Genomic DNA, 25,774 nt, shown 5'->3' with positions numbered 1-25,774 from the left:
ATATCAATTAGTCTATGTGCTGTCAGCGCAGCTGAACAGTTCTGCATTCAAATGCGTTCAAAAGATGGCGCAAAGCACTAGAAAATGTTATTACCGTAAATGTGACAGAGGGAAATAGTAAAAATGTTTTTCAATTATTTACTATTAAACTAGTGTTTTCTGAATCTGTGTCGCAAGGATGAAGTTGCCTTGTCATCTCCTCATTAGACGTGCCTTCTATACGGATTTGTCAGGGTTAGGCAAGGGAGGAACTCAAGTGCAGACAGGGAATCACAAAACAAGGGGTTTATTCACAAAAAGGGGAAAACAAAACCCACGAGGGGGAAAACAGGACTAGGGCAGATACAGCAAATACTAAATAGACTGACTAGACGAGATAAACAAAGACTCAAGACAGGAGAACACTAACTACAAATAACACTCACGGCTATACAGGATACAATCTCACAAAGGGGAATACTTCTTTCACGAGGCTGACAGGTAGGAACACATCTGAGAAACACTCACAATTGAGGTACAGGTACAAATCACAATCACAGGTGAGGAACAATGAACCGACAGAAGACAGAGCACACTAGGGGATCTAAATAGGGGAACTAATCAAGAGACAACAGGTGGCACAGATAAGGCAATCACAACAAGACAAGGATAACAAGGGGGGCGGGGCAAGGGAACGAGACAACACAAGCACATGGCCCAAAGACAAGGCCATGTGCTTGTACACAAAACACGGGTCTGCCATGATCCTGCCTCAAGACTAGGAAAAATCAAGGACACAAGGGCAGAATCATGACAGGATTATGATTTTAATGAAAGAGGTTTTTTTCCATTATTTAAAGCTTTCTATAGATATATTTATCATGTCTTTGAGGCAGGTATTCGCTGTGTTTCGGTTTATTTTTGTAAGCGCTCCTGTTCAAGATGACAGAAAGCATGTTTGTTTCTTTATTTTATATTTCTTTATTTTATGATCGTGTCCCAAAAAAGCATGCTTTATCTTGCATTCTACGCACAAAATAGTAGATATAGTGCACATTTATCTGGGTTTAACGCTAAAACATCATTACATGCTTGAACTGTTTTATATCTTTGGATTTTATTTTAGACAATTCGTGATGATTTGAGAAGGCTAAACTGATCAAACAAAGGCTATGATCAACTCTCTCTCTCTGTGCTGGCTGATGTTACTTTAAAAATAAAACTTATAGGCCTATTTAACGACCAAAAACTGCTCCAAACATACAAAACTGAACTATTTTAAAAGCTGAAACAGTAGTAGACTATAAGCTGTTTTGGGAGAATAGGGAAAAAAGAGGGGATGAACATCTTCAAGTGAGTTGTGGGGCAAACCGAAAGTTGCTGCCGAATGTCCAGCACTCTTCTCCCCTGCTCCGACTTCTCGTTTGTACCCTATGTGTTTTTCCCTTTGTAAAAACTAAAATAAGCAGTAAAACTTGAAGTTATTTTTTTTTTGTGTGTGTGTGTGTTTGTGGTTTCGTGACAGGCCGCGGATTGAGATCCACTGGTTAGAGCTACAGGATTTGTGGAGTAGCTGGACCCCCAAATAAATTGAATAATAGGAACAAGAAATTCTTCCACTTCTACTTCATTTATGATGTTCGTTTATTTTTTAGATATTTAAGACGTGAATGCATTGCTCTCAGAGACAGTTAACAGTTCCTCTCAGATGTCTAATCTCTCGAGTCTTCAGGTTTGGGTTCGAGTCGTTTGTTCATCACATGACAGCCACATAGACTATAGAGGCCAAGCAGTCTGCACCGGAAACAGAAGTGATTCGTTCATCTCCCGAGTCTTCAGGTCCGAGTCGTTCGTTCTTTTGTGACGTGAGAGAAGCAAATTACAGAAATTAGTTAATAATTCCTAACCTTCCTTACAAACAAGCGCAAAGTTTGTTTCTTTACTCTTACAGTGATGTAATTTTCCTGGTCTCAAATAAGATTTGAGCTTTATAGCTTTTTATTTCTTACAATTTATAAATGTGATGTTTTTCATAACGCATGTGATAATTAAGAGTCTGTTAATGCTTTAAACTTTGTCCATATGATGAGGAAAATCACTTTAATTCCTAAATATAGCACAACATTACTGATAAAAGACATAAGGAAAAAGAAGACTGCATAGCTGTTTCTTATAATTTTGTCTTGGTTGCATTACAGTTTATACAATGCAACAAATGTTTGAGTTAACAGAGGTGATGGGGAATTTGGATATTAAAACGTAACATTTTAATTGTATTCTGCTGAAATGAACGAAATGACTTGAAATGGGATTTGTTCATTTTGCTGATCGCGATTCAAAGATCCGAGTCAGTGAAATGATCCGAACTTCCCATCACTATTACCGGATATAGTTCTTCAAAAATCCTTTCAAAAACCCGGACCAGTTCATCAAGACGTGCATATCAGGATAATTATTTAATCTTTTTCCGACATTATTGAAACTCTACAACTAACAGTATTGTACTAACCGAGTTTACGAGTGGGTCGCTCGTCGTCTACTGAAGCAAATGTAAACTCTAGGCGCCCTACGTCACGAGTCATCGCAAAAACCAGGCGTGTAGCGCCCTCTATTGGTCCGTTTATACTCCAACATGCACAGTCAGAGCAGTTTTATTTCATTAAATAATTAAATAATAATTAGTACTGGGATAAATAATGTAGTAATCATTCATTACTATTAATTAAAACGTCATGGGATTTATGTAAAGATGTGCTCAGAAAGAAATAGACCACAGAAAGATGAGGGATAAAAGCATGGACTTGTATCACAGACCCTAAATATGATTAGATAGGCTAATTATACCATTGACCACTGAGTTGTTTGGGGTTTCTTATGCAGTGTGAAAATTCATCTGCAAAATCAAGTCCTCGAGTGTTTCTGGAGAAGTTAAATCTAGAGCATAGCCTACACCGATTTATGCTGCAGAATGCCTAATAACATCAAAGAGTTCAAAAACTTCTGTTGCAACATAATCCTTACAAAATCTATTCATGAGATTACATTTACATTTAGTCATTTAGCAGGCGCTTTTATCCAAAGCAACTTACAAATGAGGAACTAATACAAATGAGATTATGCATTCAATACATTTTAATTTAAACAAAAGCTATGTATTTTTAAATAAATTAATGATGATAATATTTTGTTCTTGAGGGGAGAAGTTTGGGTAAATATAACTTTCCAAAAATGTAAAGTAGTAATTGATTGTGCGCCCATGATTGTTAAATAACTATAACATCTACAATCACATTTCAGCACAAATTCAAGACCACTGATACTTGGATATATTATTATTATTATTATTATAAACATAACAATATTACAAACACAACATTTCCAGCAAAAGTACATATTACACAAGTGCAATCAATTTTACATAATGTATCATACATAAACAAAAAAGAAGGGAATAAAACAAAAGGCAGAGGAGAAAATGGGTATCAAAAAAGTGTTACAAGGGTATATTATATTATGTAAAATCACTTCTCTCATTTGATTGGGTATGCACTATCTATTTATATGGCAATAACCACTGAATATTATCTTTCATAGAACCCCCCAAAAATGTCCCTTTTGTAATAATTTATTTTCTAGATTGAGAAAGTTGACGAATATTAGATTTTTTACTTAAAAGTGAAACACTTCAAAAACAGAATTGATATAGTTGGTTTGAACATGACTCATGTGCAAGAGAACCTTTCATCAGACATATCAATCCATGTGGAAAAGCCTTTATAACACAGTTAAAGTCTTTAGATGGGACAGGACATTGGTAGATATTCACAAAACATTCATAAGATAACAGATTACCATTAGAGAAACAACAAAACGTTTTTATTAAACCATTTATAATAAAAGACTCATCCACTTCTAATTTTAAAAATATAGGGGAAGTGTTTACAAAACTTTTTTCCTCAGTAACAGGGACTGCTGATGACATTTAATAGGTAATTTACCAGTGGAGTAACTACATTTTATTAAAGAGAGAGAGAGAGAGAGAGAGAGAGAGAGAGAGGCCACCTTTCCTTCTAAATATACTGACACGCGTCTTTTAACCAGTTGATTTCAAATGTTGTTTGTATCATCACAATTGTCCAATTCAGTACTTCAAGATCCTTCCATCACACATTTTCTTTGCCAAAACACATTTCGTCAATTTGTGAGACGTATAATTCCAAATAAAGAAAGTAAAAATCTATATTCTGATACTGGATAGTTTTGAAAAGCCTTGCAGCGTGGTGACGTGCGCATAAACAAAGTCCACGATTGGTCAACTGGACGCCGACGTCACAATTCCAGCCACAGAATCTCTGTTTCGCTTGTCACAAAGTAACAGTTATAGTTTATCCGGCGATAAAGAGGCGAAGATGTTTGATGTCTAGAGCAGCTAGTGTCTTCTCGTTCTGTCAGGCGCCGCGCGGAGACACCTAAAACAGCGCCGCGGGTGCGCGCGAGCTCTTCCGCGTTGGCGAGCGTCCACGCGAAACAACCGGAGGCAGCGATTATCGGTTTATAGGCGAGCACGCGCTGCACGGCTGACGGCATGTCACTGCTGGACTCTGACGACAGCTACGATTTAGTCTTCAAAATCGTTCTTGTTGGAGATGTCGGTGTCGGCAAAACGTGTGTGGTGCAGCGCTTCAAGAGCGGTATCTTCATGGAGAAACAGGGGAACACGATCGGTGTGGATTTCACCATGAAGACGCTGGAGATCCACGGGAAGAGGGTTAAGGTTAGTACCGCGATCCGAGAGCTCTTTATAGTTCTGTCTTATGATTAAAGAGCTCATTAAGTGTCTCTTCATTGGCGAGTTTCCTCATAAATCCACATTAGGTCCCAAAAATCTCCTTCGTATGTGTATTGTTGTTACTGTAAGCCTCGTCACATTCATCTAGGGTTTGATTCGAAAGATTCATGTTGTTGTTGTTGTTGTTCGTTTTTAAGCTGAGAGGTGTTTTAATAATAACCGCCGCGAGTTTGATGCTTTGTCGGATATCATGTTAACTATTTTAATACGAGGACAGAGCGTTTCCTTTCCACGTTGACACTTTTGACGTGGAGGAATACAAGTGAAAATACTGTGAGGTTTGTTGTTGGCTTTAGGGCTTAAAGTTGTGTCACTGGACAGTTATGCAATAGACAAGGTGCTTGTAAAGCTGTAAACAATGTCTGAATGTCTAATGGACATTATATTCTATAACACGGATGGAAAAATCATAAGCAGAAGCCAAAACACGGACGGTAGTTTCAGCTGATTTAACAACACCGACTCTTCTGGAGGTCTACCTGGGCTTTTGTTGGTAGTTTGGTAAAAATCTCAACTAAAACTCCTCTTTTCTCTCAGTATTTTCTGTTGACCTCTGATTAAAGTTGTGGTTGTGATACTGCGGTTGTGTTTTATCTTGTTTCCTGAAAGAACTTCACAGAGACGTCTATTTGACGTCTGCAGGATGTGTTTTATAGTGTTTGCTCATCTGCAACACATCTATAAGATTAGCTTCCTATCAGATGTCCATAAGATGTTTATGATTTGGACTGTATGTAAAACTGGCCTCTTAAAGGTACTGACTGTAGTGATGATGTAAATACTGTCCTGACATTAGTCCAGTGTCCGGCCGGCTGTTGGATGCTAGCTCAGCCAGAATGGGACTCCATTGTGAAATCTCACTGTGTGTCATTGGCTGACTCGGCAAACGTCAGCACTTTTTATTGTCCGTGTCTAATGTCTTTTACCATGCCAAGATTATCTGCCTAGCTTCTGCTCATGTTCAATCGTTTACTATCTAAATATGCTTTCCATTTACAATAAACTACAGCAAACATCCTCATTGTAGTGTTGAGTTGGGCATGACCAATTCTGTAATTTGTTCCATTGAGATTGAATTATTGACAATGCATTAATTGTATGTACAAGTTCAATGTAAATAAGTAGATATTCGTTAAAAAGACAACTGATATAGAGTGTGTGCAATGTATAAGCACGATAGTAGTTCAATACAATAGATGTATAGAATAATACTTTGTGGTATAGTTACAGATTTGGGATACAGCTGGACAGGAGCGGTTTCGCACGATCACACAGAGTTACTACCGCAGCGCCAACGGTGCCATCATCACTTACGACATCACAAAGAGAGCCACTTTCATGTCTGTGCCCAAGTGGATGGAGGATGTGAAGAAATATGGCGGTTCCAACATTGTTCCTCTGTTAATTGGTGAGTGATAAGCTAAAGAATGACTGTGGCTGACATGTTTCCTTTATCAATTGTTATAGATCACCCTAAGAAAATGTGCTCACCCTCAGTTCATCCCAGATGTGGATGAGTTTCATCAGGTGCTGGATTCACCAAACCTTCTTAAGAAGAAATTTCTTCTTAACTGCCGTTTTCTTCTTCTTTTTTAAATTTAGAAAAAATGTAAAGAATATTTTGTATTCCCATAAATTCATCTTAGAATATTCTTATCTTTTTTTCTTAAGACAAAAACTTAGAAGAATTCAAGTTCTTGGAAAGAATCTTCTTAAAAATGATCGTAATTAACTTCTTAAATTTAGGACAGCCCAAGACTTATCTTAAATCGCAAACAATAAGAATTATTTAATGCATTTATTGGGTTATTTAAAATTAATTGTTATATTTAAGCATTACATATAATACATATAAGGACTAGGGATGAGCATGAGTTTTCTGAAGGGACAGCGATGACTGATAATATAAACATGATCGCTCATTATTAACCTGTTTGTGACTGTGACGATGATTTGAAACATATCGCTGCAGCTTGAGACAGGCTATTTTAAAAGTAAAGAAATGTCTTAATTTATTTCTTAAGAAGATTTTCCTGAATCTGGCCCCAGGTTTGTAGAAATGCAGCATTGCATCACTGTCTCAGCAATGGATGCTCTACAGTGAATGGGTGCCGTCAGAATGAGCTGAATAGAAACATCACAGTAATCCTCACCACTCCAGTCCATCAAGATGTTTATATCTCAAATCGAGTCCATAATTCATAATAACTCTTCCTCCAGTGAAAAAGTACATATTGTCTGAATCAGGAGAGAAATCTGACCAGATCAAGCACCGTTTCTGAACAAAAACATTCCAAAACATTGATGTTTTTATCAGCTGTTTGGACTCTCATTCTGACGGCACCCATTCACTGCAGAGCATCCATTACTGAGACACTGATGCAATGACACATTTCTCCAAACCTGATGAAGAAACACACTCATCTATATCTGGGATGGACTGAGGGTGAGCAGAAATTCAGCAAATGTGCAGTTTTAGGGGTGACCTACTCCTTTAAGAAACTGTTTTGGGAAAATCTGTTAAGCACTGTTAAATACCTTTTGCATCCCAGGTAATAAATCAGACTTGACCGACTTGCGTGAAGTTTCATTTGAGGATGCACAGACCGTGGCTCATCAGCTGGATTTTGTCAGTGCCATCGAGACTTCAGCCAAGGACTCCAGCAATGTGGAAGAGGCGTTTAACCAAATGGCCAGTGAGCTCATTCTCAGACATGGCGGGCCCATGTTCACTGAAAATGTAACAGACAGCTTTAAACTCAGCAGCAAGGACGTGACCAGCGAGGGCTGGGGATGTGGGTGTTGATGACTGTTCAGAAGGCAATAAAGAGCTTTGGTTCTCACTCACTCACTCCGTTATATAAATCGGGTCTTGTCAGGCAGACGCTGAATTTAAAGCAGGAGGATACATGGCTTATAAAAGACCCTCAAAACAGCACCATGTGATTTTATAACTTAACTGTGAAGACACTGGGTAGAGACTATTTTGATTGCCAAGCACAAAATCATAACCAGCCAAAATTCATGCTCAATTATTTTCTTTAAATTTAGGCTTGAAAGGACAAGTATCACAGTGTCAAAAACCAGTAGGAAGTTTCCAATGTGTTTCTCCATTGAACGCACAATTACTGTGAGACGTGACCCAATCAGCCAATCAGATAGTGTTTGAGTTTTAATGTGCAGTTATGTGTAGCAGGAATGGACGGGGCTTCCTTGAGCTACGGCTAACAAATAGAAACCAAGCCGTTGAGAAAATATCCCATGGCTGTTAAGGTAACACATGTACATTATACGTGACACATGTACATCTCCGCAGAAGTTTTGTACTGTAGGTTTAGGTTTCCCATGGAGCTTATCCAGGAAACACACCATGTGTATTTGAAGCAAATGAAACAAGGCTGTGAGCGATACAACGTGGACATATTTTTAACTCTTTGTCATCTGTATGATCGACACTGAACTATTTCACATTCCTTTAGTAGTAAATGAAACGTGTCATCTAGTCAGACTAAGGTCCACTGCCTCTTGCTTAATCTTCCTTATAGTTATGTAACTGTTTCAGGACCTTTTGTAACAGCGGCTCAGCAAGACTTAAGTCACTGTCATCAATATTCCTTCATTTTACAGCTACTCAAGATTTTGAGTCCACGTTGAGATGGACATTTGCACCAGAACACCGAGACCAATCCCTTCTGTTCCAGGGGAGAGAGCTTCTGTTAGGTGCATGGGGTTTGTGACCCTCCCTGTCATCTGTGTTGACCAGAGATCTCTCATTCTCCATAGATTTAACTGACCTGAATTCTCAGCAGCCACAGTTCTGAGGCATTTTAACAATGTTTTCAGTACATTTTTAAGATTTAAAGAAAAAGTAAGAGGGCATTCAGAAGTAAAGGTAGCCAGGTACTGTGGTAAACGAGTGGCCATCCGCAGGTCTCTAGGGTACATTGGTTTGAATACAGTGTGGTTAACGGCTACCATGATACTTTACACTCTAAATATGAACTATTTTGTGTAAATGTGATTTTATAAACTGGCCAATTTGAAAAATGCAACCCTTTTGACCTGACATTTTATCATAGATGTCACATGGGCTTTGTACTGTGCATCGATTTAGTACCACAAAGCCTTGTTAAATAATAAGAGTATAATAAACTAGCTTGCAAAAGCATTTTTTTTTGATAATATTGTACCATGAAACTAATTTGAGGATTGCACTATTGAATATGGAAGGAACATCAATCCCAAGTAAGCCATTTTACACGCAATAGTGGATTTGTATTTGCCTGCAATATCTTTCTAAGGTTAAGAGCTCAGTTTGGTACTTTTCATATAGCACTATATGTCTTTTAAATCAAGAAAAAAAAATAGGTCTTTTAAATCTAAATATATATTTAGGATATGGTATGGTGGCAGCCTTTGTGTAGTTTTGAAACAATAATTAGCTTTTTCATTATACAGAATTGTTGAAGTATATGAGTGAAAGAAGACGGTATATGAAATATGATATTGACAGATGTACTGGAAGCTAAATCATTCTTCAGATCATTTATAGTGCCTTTTAAAATTGTAGTATTGTCTTCATGTTATTACTATGCATTATGCTGTGTGTCAATCAGTTCAATGTTTTGAGAAACATGATCAATTTGTATTTGGTAATAAATCGTTCTATTATCTTTTTATCAATAAAATTAACTTGTATGTACGACTAATGATTTACTACAGAATTATGTTTTTTATTTAAATGTTTAACTTCTTTAATGGTCACATCACTACCTCCAAGTTCTTAATCAGATATATGTACAGATTATTCCTCAGAGGTTAAACTTAATTTGATTTATAGTTTCAAGTGACAAAACAGACAACTATCTGTCAGCCTTTAATGTACTACCATGATTTTTTTACCATGAGTTGCACAAGATCATTTACTGATAAACCCCCCCCCCCCAAAAAAGAGAAGAAATCCAAGTGGATGGCTTTTATTTTCTGCAGGTTGTTTTGTCTCAGTGCAAATCTCACCATAATGTTACAGTGTAACAGTAACCAAACAAACATTAAATAAGCTAATAAAAAAAATAATGGAGGCATAACAGTGTAACAGTTACCTGTGTAATAATGGCACAACGAAGATAACAATACTGAACATGATGAATTAATATGAGGTATTACACAAACAACTCCATAAAAATGACCTGTAATGCTAAAACAACAAAACAGCAAGTTACTGTAATATGATGTTAAACTAACTGTGAAAAAAATGAGAAAGTACTAATGGTCTATTAAAAAGGCAGACTGATAGCCCTTGCGATCCAGGGGTGCAGAGGAGTACTGCTTCCAGAAGGTCACAGATTCAATCCATTCTGGGCTTCTGCCACAGTTTTCCCTCATGTTATTCCTCCCACATCAGTCTAATCATGACTCGGTGGCCTCTCTACTCACACTAGAGAGTAGAAACTGCAGATCTGTTCAGTCAGAGCGTCTGAAAAATACTGTTGGACCACGAACACTTGACAGGTAAAATGAAATCATGCTATCCAGTAAAGCTAAATGCCTCGAGATCTTTAACGATCGCTCCTGTTTTCTCATTGTGCTTCTCTGTGGAGGTCTTCTCCATAAAACAGATACTAAGATGGAAAGGCGGATTCATACAGACTGTTGATATTAACATCACTATATATACGTCACTAAACGGCGGTCCCGAACTTCTCCATCTCAAAGATGAGCTCCACAGCAGCGTCCACGTCCTCCACGATCTTCTCCGGCTCCACCAGAGCGGGGTCGAAGCGGAAGTCACGGTGGCCGTGGAAGACTGTCTCTTTGATGCACTGGCTGGCGTCTTTCGGTAAGTCCATGTGGGGGTTGTAGACGCCTGTGCACACCAGGATGGACTTGCAGGACGTGGCGGAGGGCGACGCAAGCTCACTCTCCCAGCCGTTGTCCATGTCCACCTCCTGAGGGACGCTGGCGGGCGTCCCCGCTCCAGTCACCATGTTTGCCACTGCTTTGGTGGACTTCCTGGCCATGCGCTCATCGAGGTAGCGGTTGTAGAGGTTGGCACCATAAATATCAGTCATCAGGTTGTCCCTAAATGCATATAGAAGATTAGCAATTCATTCCTAAAAATGTCTATTTCTTGAATTTGACAGACACATTTGGTATTCTGTTTTTTCTGTCATGGTTGATTTGTTGTACATTTCTTATTTGTATTCGTGAATGTATTCAGTTGTTCATAACTGATGTTTGTGAGCGTAAGATGGGGCCCAGCACAGGATATCTGTTGCTTTGTGAATTACTTCAGCTGTCATGTTTCCAGTGCTTATGTAGTGAGTTTTACAACAGGGAAATAAAGAGAAAGGAGTAAAAAAAGTTTGAAGCCAGAACAAGCGTGAGATCAAGAACGGCATCAGTTTTCACAGTTCTAGAGGGCAATAGACTTACAGCAAGAAAACTAAGTGATATGTACAAACTTTCTGTGCTTGGCCTCTAAACATTACTGTCCACAAAATAAGTTGTAGCCCTTAAAGGAGTAGTTCACCCAAAAATTTTCCTCAGTTCATCCCAGATGTAGATGAGTTTGTTTCTTCATCAGGTTTTCTAGAAATGTGTCTTTGCATCAGTGTCTCATCCATGCATGCTCTGCAGTGAATGGGTGCCGTCAGAATGAGAGCCAAACAGCTGATAAAAACATCACAATAATCCACAGCACTCCAGTCCATCAGTGAACATCTGGAGAAGACAAAAGCTGTGTGTTTGTCATGAATTTATCATTTAGGCTTCTGGCTAAAAACAAGACCGTAATCCATAATAACACTTCCTCCAGTGAAAAAGTGTTCTGGTCTGAATCAGGAGAGAAATCTGCACAGATCAAGCAGCGTTTAAACGGATCTAAACAAATCTGTGACTAGTTTTATTTTCATTCTTTGAAGCGTTATACATTATGGACTCATATTTTAGATGGAAGCAACTTTTTGAAGCTAAAAACATATTGATGAATTTGCTTATTACTTTCACAAAGCTTTTCGCTGTGTATGTCATTAACTGATGGACTGGAATGCTGTGGATTATTGTGCTGTTTTTATCAGCTGTTTGGACTCTCATTCTGACGGCACCCATTCACTGCAGAGCATCCATTGATGAGACACTGATGCAATGACACATTTCTCCAAATCTACATCTTGGATGTTATTTGAAACAACAAATTTCCCTTTTTAGGTGAACTATTCCCCAAAATATTATGATCAGACATGTACTGTGCAAAATTTGAAAATTATGTTAGATTCTTTTACATATATATGTGTGTGTGTGTGTACTAAAGGATAGTAATATCAAATACTGATTTAGTTGTTAGAAGTTAAGTGATAAAATCTGTCTATAGCATTATTTTTGAAAACACGCTTACTTTATTTTTTTCACAATTGCCTGAAACTTTTCACAATGCTAAATTTCTCCAAGTGTCTTAAGATGTTTCATCTCTTCATTTCATACTGAACAACTCCTAGATCAGGTATGTATGTGGACCATTTGTCAAAAATCTGAATATTTTATTAAAAATGGAATGAATGGAAAAATCAAACACGCCTAAGACATTTGCATAGCACTGTATATTTTGCTACGGAAACTGGATATGAGAAATAATATCCAAAGCATAATATGGGTTAGATTTTGTGTTTCATATTTGAGACCCTCTCACATCCGCACTTAGGACAGTTATACAGTGTGTCTCACCCGATAGCATACAGGGATCTGATCGGCGCGCTCCAGCCTCTCTCAGCAGCTTGCTCTCTAATGAGGAACTCAGCAAAGTGGTAGGTGAGTTCACTGGGCTTCCCCATGAGGGCCTCGTACTTCAGGTCTTTGCCAGTGATCTTCTTATAGATGTTCTCCAAACACACCATGAAAGTGCCGTGACCGAATCTGTAGATGGGAGATTGTCAATCTCAGATCTTTGCTCAGTGTGCCACTACTGTTCACTTCAATGCATCATACCTACATTGTCTACGTGTATATATGAGCAGAATGCATTTACCAGCATGTGAGAGCCATCATAAAGGTTCCTAAAGTGTGATTTAACAGCGATGCCAAAGAAGAAGAACCTTTCAGTAAAAAGCTCTTGAAAGAACCATTACTATCTTAGTGTACAGAACATTTTAATACTCTTTAATAATCTTTTTTACCACTACAAAGAACCGTTGGTGCGATGGAAAGTTTCCATGGCTGTTAAATGTTCTTCATGGAACCATCAGAGCCAATAAAGCTTTATTTTTAAGAGTGTATAAGAGATTCTAAGTCCTTTATGGATGTTGCAACAAGCAAACACAATAAAACTGCTGCTTGAGCACAGTGTCACAAAATGTAAATATGTGTTTAACAGACTTTAAACGTTGAATCAATACAGGAACTGATTTTTCCCTCTGCTTAGAGATATTGACTGGTGTAAGAAGTGTGAGAACTAGCCGCAGTCTCCCCTAATAACTCACCTTGGTGAATGTGCCTCTGCCATCCACATCAGATCCATGTTGCAGGCCAAGAGCGGCAGGTGAGTGGAGTGAGTGGTTTCATAGGCATTGCTCAGATTGCCGTTGGTGAGAAGCACATCGATGATGAGCTGTAAGTTGGTTTCCCATCGAATGGGCTCCCCAAACAGAACTACAGCTAGAGTAACAGGAGAGGACAGACAATTCAGAAACAACAACTACACTCTATTATTTATTTGACTACTTTATTGTTTGATTTTTCTTTTATAATACAGGTTCCAGCTTAATAAATATCAAGTACATGTAGACTACCATTCGAAATTTGGGGTCAGTGAGATTTTTTTAATTTGCAAAAACAGTAATATTGTGAAATATTATTATAGCTTTCTAGGTGAAACTCTGTTAAAGTGTGATTTATTCCTTTGATTAAATCTGTATTTTCAGCATCATTCCTCCAGTCTTCAGTGTCACATGATCTTCAGAAATCAGAATAATATGAGGATTTACTGCTCTAGAAACATTTCTGATTATTATCAATGTTGAAAACTGTTGTGCTGCCCAATGTTTTTGTGGAAACCATGATGCATTTTATTTTTCAGGATTCTCTGATGCTAGAGTTCAAAAGAACAGCAGTCATTTGAAATAGAAATCTTTTGTAAAATTATAAATGTCTTACATGCTTTCGTTTAAAGACTACAAGAACACATTTTTTTTTTAAATATAATTTTGTACGGAGCCCCGCACATGACACGCAGGAAAAATTAAATAAATTGTGCGTAGATTTACTAATTAGTTCCCTCAATTTACTAAAACGTGCACTCGATTACTATTGATTTCCCTCGATTTACTATTGCATTCGCTTGATTTATAAATTGTGCGCACGATTTAGCAAATCGAGCGAACGCAATAGTAAATTGAGGGAACGAATTAGTAAATCTTGCGCACAATTTATTTATTTTTTCTTGCATGTCATGTGCGGGGCTCTGTAATTTTGTGCATGTATCAAAAAATAATAATAATAAATATAGCTGCAAGCAGCAATTACGGGGCCAAGCACTCCAACGGTAAATTTAGGAGGTAAGCATGGCATGGAGCATCACACCAAATTCATTAATGAGCGATAACAGAAATTTTTGTATTATTGTAATTTAAATGGCTAAAAAAATCAAATACAACCTCTAGTAGCATGATTACTTGGCTTATCAAGTTTGACCAATAGATGGCGCGGTTATCAAATCAATTTGATGTTCTTTGTGTGACGTGTCAATGACATACACAAAGTTGGGTGTCAATATGCCAAGCCATTGCAGAGATAAAGCCTGAAGGGTCATTTGGGCATCATGCCTCAAATTCGTCGCTGTGGTGTGCGACAACGGTTTTTTTTCAAAATATTTTGAGTACATTCAGGGGATGGTGTTGTTGGCACATTCTGAGTTTCGTAATATTACACCAATCCATTTGTTTCTAAACTTCTCACGCTCCTTCAGGACATTGTGCTGATGCCCCATACCATGTTTCGTAACAATCCGTTGATGCGTTCTTAAAATACAGCATTTTAGCACAAAATTCAAAATGGCTGACAGTCAAAATGGCCGAATTGGTGAAATTGGATATCAGTCGACCCAGCATGTTGCCCTGAATCTAACAAGATCAATATGATTTTTGGATAAACTGTTAAGCAAAAAAAATTTTTTTTCATATCTCTGTACCAGTAGGTGGCGCTGCACCGAAACGCTGCATGTAGCCTCAGGTCATGCTTGTTATAACATGTTCCAAGTTTGGTCTGAATACGATAAATCGTTGCAGAGATACAGCCTTACGACTGTTTTTGAAAGCGCTATGTAAAAGTTGCTCGAGTGTTTATCGGAAACGGTTTGATGAATATATTTGAATTCCATAACTTTTGGTCAGCACTGACTGAAGATGATCTGGTACAATTTTCGTGTAAATCGGACCAACCTTCTAGGACGAGTTCGAAAAAGAACGTTTTAAAAAAAATTCTAAATGGCGGCCATATTTCTATGATGGAAAATGACTTCATATGGTGCAATCAAATCGATAATCGAATTTTGTTGATTGGCCTTAAGGTTCAAAAGTTATTAACAAAATATAAGTGAAACTTTGGACAGTTGGTGGCGCTAGAGGGAATGACTTAGACACACCAAAATTGGTGTACTTAATGTTGGCACTGTCCTCTATCAGAATGTCATTACAACTTTCACCATTACAACTTTCCCGCAATTGGTTCTATGGGCTGCCATAGACTCCTAGTCGGAAGAAGGAATAATAATAATAAGAACGGGAACAAATACAATGGGTGTCTACGCACCTTCGGTGCTTGGCCCCTAATAATTTGTTAAGCTATATATGGTTAAAGTAGAGCCATGCCATGTTTCACAGTGAAGCACCAAATCACTAGCCTGGTAATACCAGACTCTGCTACTTCACTTTGCTTCGTAGACAGAGTCTGGAATGGCATAATAGAGAAGTGTTTTCTCTCTCGCTAGGGGGGTGCTTGTCTGAAGCTTAAAATCATTGGTTACCCGTAAGCCAATCAGATACGTTTAGTTATGACGTATGTTATTCGCCTGTACAGCCGCATCGAAGCACAGACATCATGCATCGAACTCAAATCTATGATTGAACTTCCACAGTAAACCTGTTGCAAACACATGATGATGCGAGCGAAATACCAGAGTGAACATGGCTGTAAACGACTTTTGCAGTTTGAAAAAGAGTTGAATGTTCTTCATAACAGAGCGAATTGTATCCCGTGTCTCGTTTCCCATTTCCGCGGTCGTTTCGGTTTTCGATTTCTCTAACCTACAATGTAAAACTCGGCGCTTAGCATCTACGTCACGCCTCTCAGCCCGCCCTCTGCTCGTTGATTGGCCCGGCTGTTTCCAGACCGGTGGCAAACAGAAAGCTCTGACGCTGTATCAGACTGAGTACAGAAGCGAAATGAAATTCCGAAATGTGTTCCTGTAGCTCAACTGGTAGAGCACTGCGCTAGCAAGCAAGCAAGCGCAAGGTTGGGGGTTTGATTCCCCGGGAACACATGATATGTAAAAATTGATAGCCTGAATGCACTGTAAGTCGCTTTGGATAAAAGCGTCTGCTAAATGCTTAAATGTAAATGTAATGAAATTGAGCGGAAGAAGGAAGTCTGACGTAGTCAGGCTACCAAATCAGCAAAACTATCCAGAAATATCTTACCTTCAACTCTGGGGAGGTTCACCACAGGTGAAGACTGAAACAACAAGGAAAGTATCCTCCATTATATGTCATAAACTATCCAGCAACTGATTCCCTCACAGAACAACAGCTTTGTTATGATACTATATACAAGTACAAACCATTTTAAATTCTTCAAATACACATTCAAAATCTGTGAATTCAGCATAATCCTCTATTCTTGTGTTTTATCCTATGAATAACCTCCTCATCACTGCCTCTGGCCAATCTCTTCACATTACATCAGTGTTTCACCTGCTCTAACCTGACCTGACGGGGAATAACACAAGCACATTCTGCAGAAACCTAGGAAGAGTGTCTCTGCCCTGAAGAATCAATGTCAGAACTGGTCACAAAATAAAGTTAATTTAGTAAATAATAATCAAAAGATACAATCAAAGCAGACCAAATGTTTACATCCGTCGTCATTTATATAAGATGTGTAACTTAACGACTCACGGGTAGTTTGGGCCGTCTGTTGTGGTCCACCATGTCCAGCAGAGGGAAAGATTCACGCAGCATGTCGATACTGACCACGTTTGTGAAGCCCACACTGATTCAGTGAGTCAAGAATTCATCTGACACGTGGATTAACCTAAAAGTCATTATCACTGTTTTAATGATTCAAATCCATTTGTATTCACAAACAAATACAGGAGATTTGGGGGATTACGATAATCCTTTATCCTCGTGGAAAGCTTGTGAATACTATCACATTATAATACAGGCGCATCTAATGATACCACTGAGCTGCTGGTCATAATCACACAGACCACAGATAACGGCTTTCTCTCAGAGGTCATTCACATCCCTGTTCAAATCTGGGATTGTTTCATTTGTTTCGCTCATGTCCTAGCTGTCCATCCTGCTGTCATTAATCCAAGCACTTGTTACACAACTCCAGAAACTCATGTTTGGCCGTCTTCTACCATGTGGCTTTGTTCAAACTAGGGCAACAGGATTTGGCCAAAAATCCCAGTGTGGTTGTTTTTACAAACCTCTTGCGCTCTGTATATTTATTTCACTAAAAAGCAGTCATTGGATCAACAGAGAGGAAGCTGAAGACACTGGACAGGGAAGGATACTTTTTGGCGATGTCGAGCACAGGACCTTGTCCGGACACCAGCACGTATTTGTCGTGATATTTCTTGAACATTCGCAAAGGGCTGTGAGACATCATGACCTGGTCTTGCGATATCTACAAATCAAACAAGCAGATTAACATCCAAATCAATAGTTGAAAACCATACATAAATGCTTTATGGTTTGGTGCAATGACCGAACCCAGAGGATTCTAGGGATGAAACAGTTATCAGTTTGACAAAAAAACACAATATTTGAATTCTTATTAAAGCCATCTTTGATTGTCCTGAATTGCTCTGCATTGAGCAAGTGTGCTGTCAGATAAAGCAGTGTTTAAAGTGCAGTGGTTACTGTAAACAGCTCTATTTCTGCTGTGCCACCAGTGCCATCTTCTGGCAGACAGAGGATATACACTTTTATTCTGCTGATTGTGTTCAGACCCACTGGTTCACGGAAAAAAAACTAATGTGCACTGATAAAAATTGTTTTGTGGTGATGTAAATAGTACATAAAAACGAAAGTAATTTTTTACATTAATTTAGTTCAGGCAAAAATAAAAACTTTTAAGTAAATTCTATATTACTACTCAATTTATGCATGTAGAAGTTAAGTATTTGTTATTTTGAATTGTTTGTTATGTTTACAAGGATACTTTAAGTAAATATCAAAGTTATGATCCCATATTTCCCATCATTCACCGGGGCACAAATAATTAAAAAGGTTAAATGTTTCAATGTTTTCGAGTTGTATTTACACCGTTTTATGGTTGCTTTTGTTGTTAGGTTTAGTAACTTACTGTTTTGTGTCATCTGGTGTTCATTTTCTACACACTCAAACACTATTCACTAATAATTACACTGAGTGGGCATATTATGTTAAAAGAATAGCAAGCTGTCTACTTGCTTATTTACTGATTTGACTGAATTCAATACTTAAATTTTACTTGAAATATTTGTTTTGCGAAAACTTGAACAAAATAAAAAATAAACCAGTATTGTTTTTTTTCAGTGTGGTAAACTACTACAGTGATAAACATTACTTAAGTAAAATTTACAAACAAAGAGTCAATAAAAATTTACTGGGAATTCCAAACTTAACTTAGAAAATTATATTTAAAGCTACTAATAATTATGTTTAGGCTTTTACTTTCCAATTTTCTTGAGTTATTATTGTTTTCAAGCTTTTTTCAAGTAAATCCTACTCAATCAAAACAGTGTTCGTTCAAAAATCTCAACACTTATTAAGGCAATGTAGAAAAGTTCATGGAGGAGATAAAATGTCAACATATCAAGGCTACTTTGATTTGTCATGCCTTCAGTGAACTGAGAATCAAGCTGAATGGAAGACACACAGTATACATGAAGCGAGCAGGACTCACAGGAACACCCAGTATGTGAGACAGCTGATCGGCCTTCTTCTGTCGTAAACAGTTGCCAGCGTTGGTGACAAAGACAACCGGAACCACAAACTGTCCATTTGCATCCACCAGCTTCTGGAAAGCTCTCTTTGCTGCTGGGATGGGGGTCTTTCCTCGCACCAAGACGCCATCGATGTCGAACAGCAACCCAAAGCTCGGCTCAGACTGCTGAGGAGATTACAACATCAGGAAGAGGAATTAAAGGAAGTGATGCACACAGGGCTAGGTTTTGCACATGATTGTTATTGCTGTAAGTCACTCAAAGTATACTAAGCTTGTCAGTGCTCCACTGTCAGGCCCCTAAAGACAGATGCTTCGCTCACGCTGCTGTTTCGAAGCCAAACCGTGCCCTGAACACTGAGCAACTGTGCAATGTGTGCACCATTACAGCCCAGTTTAAGAGTATAATGCCTTTGTGTGCACCTGGGAATCTCGTATCTCTGACTGTAATCACAATTTTTACACATTCAAGTTGAAAAAAATAACATGGAACAAGTTTTTATTATCTTTTAAAATAATTATTATTACTATTATTATTGTTGTTGTTGTGTGTGTGTTTTCGGGTTTTTAAAATATGTTTAGATTGTATTAATTTTTATTTCATTTTTTGTTCTGGTTATTATAGTACATCAAGTTAAACTAAATGAAAATGAGAAATGTGTAATAAAAAAGTTTCAGTTAAAAGTAATAACCCTGCATGGAAGCAGTGGAAAAAAAGAAAGAAAAACGTATATATATGAAAGTTTGGGCACCCCTTGCAGAATCTGTGAAAATATGAGTAATTTTCAAAAAATAAGAGAGATCGTACTAAATGCATGTTATTTTGTATTTAGTACTGTCCTGAGTAAGATATTGTACATAAAAGATATTAACATTTAGTCCACAAGACAAAAACATTGCTGAAATTATTAAAATAACCCCACTCAAAAGTTTGGGAACCCTTGGTTCTTGATACTGTGTTCTGTCACCTGATGATCCTCGACTGTCTTTCTGTTTTGTGATGGTTGTGCATGAGTCCCTTGTTTGTTCTGAACAGTTAAACTGAGAACTGTTCTTCAGAAAAATCTTTAAAGTCCTGCAGATTCTTCAGTTTTCCAACATCTTTACATATTTGAACCCTTTCCAGCAGTGACTGTATGATTTTGAGATGCACCTTATCACACTGAGGACATTTGAGGGACTCAAACACAACTATTTAAAAAGATTCAAACATTCACTGATGCTCCAGAAGGAAACAAGATGCATTAAGAGCTGGGGGGGGGGGGGGGGTGAAAACTTTTGAACACGATGAAGATGGCCAAATTTGTCTTATTTTGTTGAAATACATATTTTTTTCCATTTAGTTCTGCCCTTCGTAAGCAACACAAGATACTTGTATGTTTCCCGGTACACAAATTAAGTACAATTTACCTTGATCTTCAAATTCCAAAAGTTTTCACCCCCAGCTCTTAATGCATCTTGTTTCCTTCTGGAGCGTCAGTGAATGTTTGAATCTTTTAAAATAGTTGTGTTTGAGTCCCTCAAATGTCCTCAGTGTGATAAGGTGCATCTCAAAATCATACAGTCACTGCTGGAAAGGGTTCAAATATGTAAAGATGCTGGAAAACTGAAGAATCTGCAGGACCTTAAAGATGTTTCTGAAGAACGCTGCTCAGTTTAACTGTTCAGAACAAACAAGGGACTCATGCACAACCATCACAAAACAGAAAGACAGTCGAGGATCATCAGGTAACAGAACACAGTACTAAGAACCAAGGGTTCCCAAACTTTTGAGTGGGGTTATTTTAATAATTTCAGCTATTTTTTTGTCTTGTGGACAATATGTTAATATCTTTTATGTACAATATCTTACTCAGGACAGTACTAAATAAAATATAACATGCATTTAGTATGATCTCTCTTATTTTTTGAAAATTACTCATATTTTCACAGATTCTGCAAGGGGTGCCCAAACTTTCGATCCCCACTGTATATATATCCTTTATAATAAATAGATTTTGATTTGGAGATGAAATAGTTCTTGTCAGGTGTCATGAGATTCAGTCATAAAGTGACTCTTTGACTAAAGGTGCGATCACATTTAGAGAAATCCATTCATTTCAACGGGAATCTACACGATCAGGAGTTTCACGTGAGAACAAAAGATTTCGCAACAGCCTCAAGTTTGCCAGAGAAATTTCCCCGTAAATAAAAGAGTGTTTGGTCCGTTTATTTTAAGGTGTCCTTTATACAATGTAATTACACAAAGAAGTGTATTGATGTTTTAAAACATAACATGATAACATAAATATAATTAACATCATGTGTTTACTTTAGGTTTGGGGTTTTAGTGTTAGGTGCTTGTAATTACACATTATTTACTGTTATAACTGTTTTACATGTAAAGAAAGTGATACCGAATGTTTAAATTGATGCTTTGGCAAAATGAAATTAAGATATAATAAAATGAAAACATTATCTAACTGAATAAAATACTAGGCCGCCTACACAATGCATAACCTCATTCCAAGATTTCTCTTTCCCAAGTCAGATTAGATGGCACATGATTACGCACAAGAGAAGATGATGCTGCGTCACACTTGACCCCCGCTGGACATTTGTCCCTAACATGTCTTCAGTCTGCGATCACTTGAGGATTACGGCCGGTTCGCTTCAGTCTGCTCAAATAAAACAGCTGCACTTGCCCTTAGGGAGCTTTAGTGTTTCTCTCTCTGTAAAAAGCCATCGATGTCACTCCGGCTCTTACATATGACAGAAGACTAGACTTTACAAACAGAGCACAGCAAGGCCATAGCAACTGCATGATGTTTATTATCCAGACAGACTTTCTGTTTTTCTTAAGATACACACATCTTCAGTATGAGGAAGAGGTTTGGCTTCACTGTGTGTCTAATGAATCGCATGATCAACAAACAAACTGCTGAGACCTTGATACCAGACACACGCTTTTACTTTTGATATTGACTTCAAAATTATAGTCAATTCAGTGTTATTTCAGATACGATTCATCTTTTAGGAACATTTTAAATATTTTTTCTTTCATTCTACATTTTTTTACACTTTTACATATATATATATATATATATGGTCACAATTTTACATACTCTTTGTGGTATCTGCAAAATGTTAACCTTTCACATGTTAGAGAACTGTGGCATTCAGGGCTGGACTGAGATTCATATGTCAACAAAATTCATAAACATAGCAGGGCTGTCAAAATGGCTGAAAAACTAAATTCGAATTTTGTAATTAAATATTATCAATATTCAAATTATATTCAAATTTAATTTCAGTTAGCGGGAAAAAACTCTTTTGGCTTCTCACCTGAGGCCACAAGAGGAGGCATTGAGCTAAATATTAGTAATGCACGTTTCTGCAAAGCATTAGATTAACACGACTATCTTTGCGTAATGTTTAATGCGTTCTAATGTTTATAAACCATATATAATTAATAAAGCTGCTTAAAACAATTAGAATCAAATCAGCAACATGTATGTATGTATAGTTTGATATAAAGAACCAAAAACTAATCACAAAAAATCATTTTTCATTTAAAAACACGAGATGCGGTGGGATGGGAGTCTCGAGACATGTTTTTATTAAGTTGAACTTAATACTTTAAACCTGAACTATAAACACGAGAGTGCAACGGTGAGAGATATTCCTCCAGAAAATGTGATGAATATGTGTTGTGTGTGAACAGCTTGGTTTCAGTTTTGATGTAAACAACATCTTCTCTGCATCAATGTTCCCTTTTTCTGCACTGTTTTGAATGAACTGCGTAAAAGCACTGGATTTAGTGATTTCAACTGGATAAGCTAACAAAACATTCAAATTCAATGACACTTACATCATCATCGCATCTTGAAATCTGGATTTTTATTTCAAATTCAATGAATATTCAAAATTCGATTTTATTTGTTATTTTTTTTACAGCCCTAAGATGTATAGATCTCATCTAGCACTTCGTCCAACAGGAAGTCGACCATTCAGGGTTTTGTGAAAAGCACACGCGTTGGCATTTGCAATACTCCTTTTTGGATTTTCAACTGAAACTTGGTCAACATGACCTCAAGAAATAGGGGATGCAAAATTGCCAAGGGTTTTTTGAGATCTCGAATCGTTTGGCCGTGGTGAGGCGACAAATTTGTAATGAGAAATGATAAACAGAAAGTGTCTAATAACTTTTGCACACATTGTCAGATTTTGATCGAGCAGTTTGTTGTATTAGGGAGATCACACAGATGTAATCATCAGGAGTCATAGTAACTTATATTCAAGTTATAGTGCCACCAACTGGCAGCAAGAAGTGTGTCATCTTTAAAATGCTTTGAAATCAGCCTGTAATTTTTCCTTGATTTTCTTCAAACTTCATCAGAATCATGTCAAAACATTCACATGCTGCAAAGGGATTCTTGATATCTTAAAAACTATTGACATGGCAACATGTCAAACTTGACACAGGCTCTAACCTCTAACAGCTTTAGAAATTCATGATATTCCACACATCTGTATTAATGATAGCATCGGCCATCTCATTGGCTCACCTATCATCATCTCATTTTTGATTTCAGCAAATCAGTTCAAAACACACACAACCTGGTAATATTCATGAACCCGGCTGCACATTAATTATTATTAGTAGTAGTATCTTATCAGTAGTATTGTTACTTTCTCCCAGAAAAGCATCCCCACCAGCCCTAAGTTCAGTTAAAATGACTAATTTGTATTCATACATGGTTAGCACGATTTAATTCTAATTACTAAACTTATATTATTAAATAATACTTGATTGATTATCATGTTATACTGCTTTACTGACTGATGTTAAAAGTGCATTTTCAGATCATTAAAAAGCTGTCATTTTACAAACCTTTTATATATATATGTATTTATATATATATGTGTGTGTGTATATATATATATATATATATATATATATATATATATATATATATATATATATATATATATATATATATAAATATATATAAACGAAATTCTATATATATATATATACAGTATTTCAATCTGGCGAGTAAAATAAAAAATGTACTGTCCGATGCCGATTCAAGTGTCAAGGCGTCTGTAGAGGATTGCAGAGGGGTTTTGCCTGTCGTGCCACCAGGTATTTGATTGTGCCAATGGGCTTGGGCCCGTCATCACTGTTTGCATATTAATAAAATATTGAAAATTAATATACTTTTTTTGTTTTTTTAGCTATCAGACATATGAACTAGTCAGAATATAATCTGTAATGTATTATAACAAAAAACTATTGACAGATCATGCAAGCATATGGTACTGCTTTTGCTCAGAGCTACAAAATACTAACTTTGTAGTTACACTGTAATGACATAAATAAGGGGACAGGATCAAAATATAATGTTAGGCATTTAAAATGCAGTAACTGGGGATATTGTTAGATGTCAGGGCACTGCTTGTGAATCTAAAGCACTGCAGACAGTGTGAGTCTCAGTGTGACACACGGATCAATAACTCCACAGCTGTACACTGTGTGCCTTAAACCCGAGAGGAACCACACGCTTTCAGCAGGACTCGAGAAATCACGCTCCACTAGTGACGGAGCAAATACACACATTCATCAAGAACTTAGAGGGGGGGAATGAAAGAAAAAGAGTTCATCCTCAAGCGAGATCCTCCCTGTGGAATAACAATTAGGAAATGAAAAAGCCCCCAGACACGGACTGAACAAGCATTACTGACAGTTAAACGCTCCTGTTTTAAATGGACACTAACAATGGATCCAGCAAACATCACATGATGCTGATGTAGGAATGTAAACACGTCCTCTACCTTACTGCAGAGTCCGCGTCTCCCCAGCGTCGCGACGCGCTGCTGCCGCACATGTCGCGAGCCCGCGCCGCTCGCAGACCTCAGCAACGCGTTCAGAAACATCTTCATTTCGATGCGACGCTTTTCTGGCCGGAGTCGACTGCGTCCAGTGTCTCCATGAAGCTTTGTAGCGGTGTGATGTGACGACAGAGAGGAGGTGGTCCGAGTCCAGCAGGAAACACAGCCCTCTCGCCGGCAAACGGGGAAATGAGACACCCCCATCCACACTGAACCAACCTCCCCTAGATAGACCACACTGCTGTTCACTTCGAGACGCTAGCCGTCTTACATTAGCAATAGATGGTCCCACAAAGATAAACCGTCTTTATTAAAAAGAAAACATGGTGATTTGCAGGGGGAGGGTGTACTAATCGAAACAAAGCCTACTACTGCGGCAGATGTGGAAGTAGGCTACTAGTGACGTCATCTGCACTAAAACACGTGATTATAAAATAATGAATCCAATAAATAAAAGAAAACACGAATCTTAAGGTGAGGAAATGGTTTCTTTCTGTTACTTTAAACTTGCGTTCTGTATTTATATTTATTTATTAATTGTTTTACACACCTAAAATATCAGCAACTATTAGAAACTACTACTAATAAAGAGTGATTATAACTTTATATAGCCTAAAGATGAAGAACAAATTGTGTCTATATAAAGTCAATAACCACAGATAACACTGATGCCAAGTTCCTAAGTGCATCTATCAATCAATAAAATAAAATCAGAGCTCAGAGATGATTCCATGATGAACTTTGATTTTGTCTGCCGTGTCATATCACAAAAAATAGAGCGGAAAACATGCCATTGAAGCTTATCTTAATGTCTAATTTATACTGTTGTTTAAAATGTAAAAAAAAGTGAATTTGATCACAGAATTT

General features: G+C 37.5%; 2 protein-coding genes across 3 annotated transcripts; one reads left to right on the top strand and one right to left on the bottom strand.

Moving 5' to 3' along the window:
• The first annotated feature begins 4,308 nt into the window (after positions 1-4,308).
• rab43 (RAB43, member RAS oncogene family) lies at positions 4,309-9,537 on the top strand. Its single transcript, XM_026220758.1, has 3 exons — positions 4,309-4,753; positions 6,053-6,236; positions 7,381-9,537. Exons 1-3 carry the CDS (start codon positions 4,565-4,567, stop codon positions 7,632-7,634), a joined length of 627 nt encoding a protein of 208 aa, XP_026076543.1. The 5' UTR covers positions 4,309-4,564; the 3' UTR covers positions 7,635-9,537.
• Positions 9,538-9,788: 251 nt separating this feature from the next.
• Positions 9,789-25,241, bottom strand: zgc:77375 (haloacid dehalogenase-like hydrolase domain-containing 5). 2 transcript variants are annotated; one of them, XM_026220757.1, is made up of 8 exons: positions 24,851-25,241; positions 18,995-19,198; positions 17,619-17,731; positions 16,993-17,086; positions 16,516-16,549; positions 13,303-13,477; positions 12,551-12,739; positions 9,789-10,909 (listed from the first exon to the last, which is right to left on the bottom strand). In XM_026220757.1, the coding sequence occupies exons 1-8, from the start codon at positions 25,109-25,111 to the stop codon at positions 10,510-10,512; spliced, it is 1,470 nt and encodes a 489-aa protein (XP_026076542.1). In that variant the 5' UTR covers positions 25,112-25,241; the 3' UTR covers positions 9,789-10,509. The 2 variants fall into 2 exon arrangements, with proteins under 2 accessions (XP_026076542.1, XP_026076541.1); XM_026220756.1 differs by having other exon boundaries at positions 18,995-19,201; positions 24,851-25,235.
• Between the last annotated feature and the right edge of the window lie 533 nt (positions 25,242-25,774).

This window comes from Carassius auratus, chromosome 36, assembly GCF_003368295.1.
Source record: "Carassius auratus strain Wakin chromosome 36, ASM336829v1, whole genome shotgun sequence".
NCBI classification, from domain to species: domain Eukaryota; kingdom Metazoa; phylum Chordata; class Actinopteri; order Cypriniformes; family Cyprinidae; genus Carassius; species Carassius auratus.
The sequence above is the reverse complement of the archived record's forward strand: the minus strand, read 5'-3'. Positions and strand labels throughout refer to the sequence as shown.